A 4028-nucleotide genomic window follows, 5' to 3' on the forward strand; every position below is an offset into this window, starting at 1 on the left:
CCAGGGCACACCAGGCTCTGCAGCCCCCCCCAAGCCCTTTGCTGCAGCCGGGTTTACATGGAAGCAGAAAGATGCCGGACGCAGACGCGCCGCCGAATGTGACCGTGTCTACCTCAACCATTCCCCTCTCGATGGCTGCCACCCTGCAGCAGAACCAGCCGCCGGACCTGAGCAGCATCGTGCACCAGATTAACCAGTTCTGCCAGGCCAGGGCTGGCATTAGCACTACCTCAGTGTGTGAGGGACAGATCGCCAACCCCAGCCCCATAAGTCGCAACCTGCTTATCAATGCAAGTACCAGGGTATCTACTCACAATGTCCCCACGCCCATGCCTTCCTGTGTAGTAAACCCTGTCGATCATGCTGCTGCTGCTATTCCTCCTGAAATGGTAGACAGCACCAGGGGCCCGCCCGCCTACCAGAACGAAATCAAGTCGGTCGCGTGGAACCAGCACCAGCTCGCTCACCTGCAGCAGATGTGCGGGGACGCCGCCGGGCCTGCCGGACTCGCGGGGAAGCACCCTCAGAGAGAGATCGCGGGGCAGAGCTTTCCCGGTAAAACTTCCAACTACCCTCAAGAACTGTGCATGGGCCAGTCCTTCAGCTTGAAGCCCCCCATGGAGAAGCCGACGCCTTCTCCGCCGGTGAACGGGTTGCAGGGACCCTTGCCGTACACCAACGGGCACTATTTCCAGCCCATCTGGAATAACATCCTGCCCACGCCCAACAGTGACAGCTCTGGGTCCCAGGACCTCGCCATGCCTTTCCACGGGGGCCAGCCGGCAGGAGCGCCGCTCGATTGCGCGGGAGGAACTCATTACAGAGCGGGAGCTGGCCCAGCCAGCCAGAATAACGTGATGCAGACCATGGATTACCTAAGCGGGGACTTCCAGCAGTCCTGCTTCCGAGATCAGAGCATGGCCGTGCTGGGAAAAGTCCATCGGCCTCCCATGAACCGAGCACCTGAACCAACCGATAGTCGAAATCTTCATATTCAACACCCAGGGTATAGATAGGCTGCAGTCACTTTCACAGACAAACAAAAAAAAATAGAGGTTTAGTCTTAATTTTAATTAATAAGCAAGGCATTTTTAACTTGCAAACTTGTGTGATCATTATAGTAACCATTGGCAGAAGACATACTGTATATTTAAAAGCTTTGCCGACGTGTTAGCTATCTCCTTTTCGCATCAAATATTTAACATGCCTTTTTGTGTCAAAGAATTTCGTTACACTACTTCAGGCCACAGCTGTTTCCTCACCGCAGAATCCCCTTCGCGCAGTTTTTTGCCTTCTGCTTAGTAGCTACTCACCGGACCGATGTTGAGTTGCTGCAGGGTTTTGCGGTCGCACCTGTCCGCCAGCTCCATCAAGAGCGAGGTAGCGTAGCTGCTTAAATTCCCATCTCAAGTTCCTCTGAAGATTAAGAGCAACAGAACTGGTCAGGGAGCGGGGCTTCTTTTCGACTCGAAAGCCCGTTTCGTTAATGCGTTAGACATTGACCGTTTGCACTGTCGGGAGGCCCGTTCCGTTGAAAAAGGAGCCTCCGGTTGGAAGAGCCAGCCAGGGGTGTGTCTTTAGGTGTTAATATAGGAAGAAGCTTTTGGGCTGTTTCTTGCCAAGACGCCCACATTTATCATTTAGGCTTTGTCCAAAGTCAAAAGTCTCTGCTCTGGCAGATTTTTCTTTTTTAGGCAGGGTATGGAGGAGGGGGGAATGAGGGGTTTAGGACGTAGGCAGCGTCGCTGCCCATAGGTAGCCACGATTTTTTTTTTTCTCTGCATCCCATTTCCCTTCCCTGCTCCCCTTCTGTCAGCGTCAGAGCTAACTCCGTCTGAACCCCTCGCTGCTAGGAGTCTGGCCGTCCTGATGTGAAGGGAATCCAGACCCACTGAAAACTCCCAAAAGGGTTCAGCCGCTTCTCCCCTAGCTGGAATTCATTTCAGGGCCAGGACACCCGACTCAAGCTTGTCCCCGGCCCGGCGCGCTCCCAACGAGACGGGTGGCGGCGTTGGATGTGAAGCGAAGCTCCGCTGTGCGACCCGAGGGCCCCGTGCTCCTCTCCGTGCAAGCGCCGCAGCAGATTTCACGGAACAGTTCTCCGCTCTGGGAATTGGCGAAGCTATTTCTACCGTCCCTTTTTCCCAGGGTCTCGGTGCCTAACTCCTCCAGTTCCTTTCCCGTGTCAGCCAGTCGAGTCAGTGACCGCAGGACACTAACTCTTATCAGGTAACCTCAGCATCTCGTTCTCCTCAGTGTCCCCAAACACGCTTTTCCTTTCTAACAGCCAAATTTGTCATGAGTAGAAAATTCCTCACCTCTGGTAATGAGACTAATACTTGAATATAATGATCACAATCAAGTTTGGAAATTAAAAAATAATAAAAAAAAAAAATAAATGCATTGATTCTTTATATGTACACTGGCTAAAAATATTGCTCTACACTGTAACTTTTAAGTGTAATATTTCTGTATGAATGTCGCCTGGTAGTGTGGGTTTGAGTAGCATTGTGTATGGGTGAACCCACTGGCCTCTGCCATCCACTGGCCTCCCTCACAGCCCTTCGGAAAAACAAAGCCTTAAGTATTTGCTCCTTGAACTTTCCTTAACGAGCATGGTTTAAAAAAAAAAAAATAATCTTAAGACATCATACAAAATTTAAAAAAAAAAAAAAAATTTAAAAAAATAACAAGTTTTGAAGTGACGTCATAGTTGGCTAGAGATTCTTAAAAGTTTTTCGTAAATGGAAAAATTAGGAGACATTTATTTGTATTTTTTTAATTTAGACGTGTAGTCCTGGGCTGTAACAAATATTTAGGTTTCAAAGCTTAGCAGAGTACGTTTTCTGACTCCTTGCGTAAGTTAGTACACTTATGTCATTATTTAAATTCTTTTAAGTGTACTATAAACCGTTCTTTAGTGGTAACTCTTTAGCAAAGTTAAGCAATTTGACTAAAGACGGATTAAATTATGTGTTGGCTTGTGTTGCCTTATATTTAAAAAAGGAAAAAACTTGCCTGATTGTGTTATGCCAAATGATAGCAACATGAAGTCCTAATTTATTGTTTATAATCGTATTCCTGCAGTCTTTGTGAAAACTGGTAAATATACATCTATGAAAGAACTAAAACCCTGAGGCTTTTCCTGCAATATTTTTCTGAATACGTTCCACTGGGAGCCGAGGCTCGAGTCCGAAGCCGCGTCCCCGGCAGCGCCCCCGAAACCCCCCAGGGCCGGGCGATGACTTTGACCTTTCCCGCCGAGTTCGTTTCTGTAAGGTGTTCTGCTACCTGAATACAGACCTTTTTACGAAATAAAATGCTGGCATCTCCTCTGTGCCGTAGCCTGCTGCAAATCTCGACCCGGACTGTTACTGAAAACTCATTTTTATTTTATTTTTTTCCTCCTGAGGGGGACCCCAAGCGCCGTTGTGTGCTGCCGTGGTGCCCGGGCAGCGCTCGGTGGGGATGGTAGAGCCGCGACCACTGGGGCTTTGCTCTGGGTACAGCAGGGCTGGGAAGCAAAACTATTCCCCAGCCTCATCCAGGTGGGACATTTGCTTGAAAAACAGGAGCTGTTTCACTATTAAAATACACTGAATTTTTTCCTTTTGTTCTAGAAGTGAGATTTTTTCTTTCAACCCTGACCCTTTTCACTTTGGCAGCAGCCTGGGGTGAGTTCTCCTGCCTTCCCCTTCCCCACCACATCCTCTCTAAAGCGAAACCAGAACCCGCCCCGTTCCCACATACAACTTTAGAGACCGAACACTGCGCAGGACGCGACGCTGTGGAGGTGCCGGAGGGGAGCGTGGCCGGCGTGTGCGGCAGGAGCTGCCACCTCGGTCCGTGCACAGTTTTATTTCACAGTGGAGGAATAGGAGTGACCTGAAGGCCAGAGATCCCTTCACCCTGGGCTCTCCTCAGGAATTCCCAACGGGCGCCTGCCTCTGGGGTTCGTGCTGCTGCTTCCCCGCCCGTCTGTCTGTCTGTCTGTGGGTGCCTGAGCCCCAGCTCCAGCACGAGGCTTC

At 50.0% G+C, this 4028-nt stretch overlaps 1 protein-coding gene across 1 annotated transcript in view; it reads left to right on the forward strand.

Annotated features, from left to right (window-relative positions):
- Positions 1 to 1016, forward strand: part of FAM222B (family with sequence similarity 222, member B) — a 7864-nt gene extending 6848 nt beyond the window's left edge. The window contains exon 3 of the mRNA XM_009876901.1: positions 5 to 1016. Coding sequence (XP_009875203.1) covers positions 5 to 1016 — 1012 coding nt within the window. The remainder of the gene's footprint in view (positions 1 to 4) is intronic.
- Positions 1017 to 4028: the final 3012 nt, after the last annotated feature.

Source organism: Apaloderma vittatum, unplaced genomic scaffold (genome assembly GCF_000703405.1).
Source record: "Apaloderma vittatum isolate BGI_N311 unplaced genomic scaffold, ASM70340v1 scaffold25859, whole genome shotgun sequence".
In the NCBI taxonomy this organism is placed as follows: domain Eukaryota; kingdom Metazoa; phylum Chordata; class Aves; order Trogoniformes; family Trogonidae; genus Apaloderma; species Apaloderma vittatum.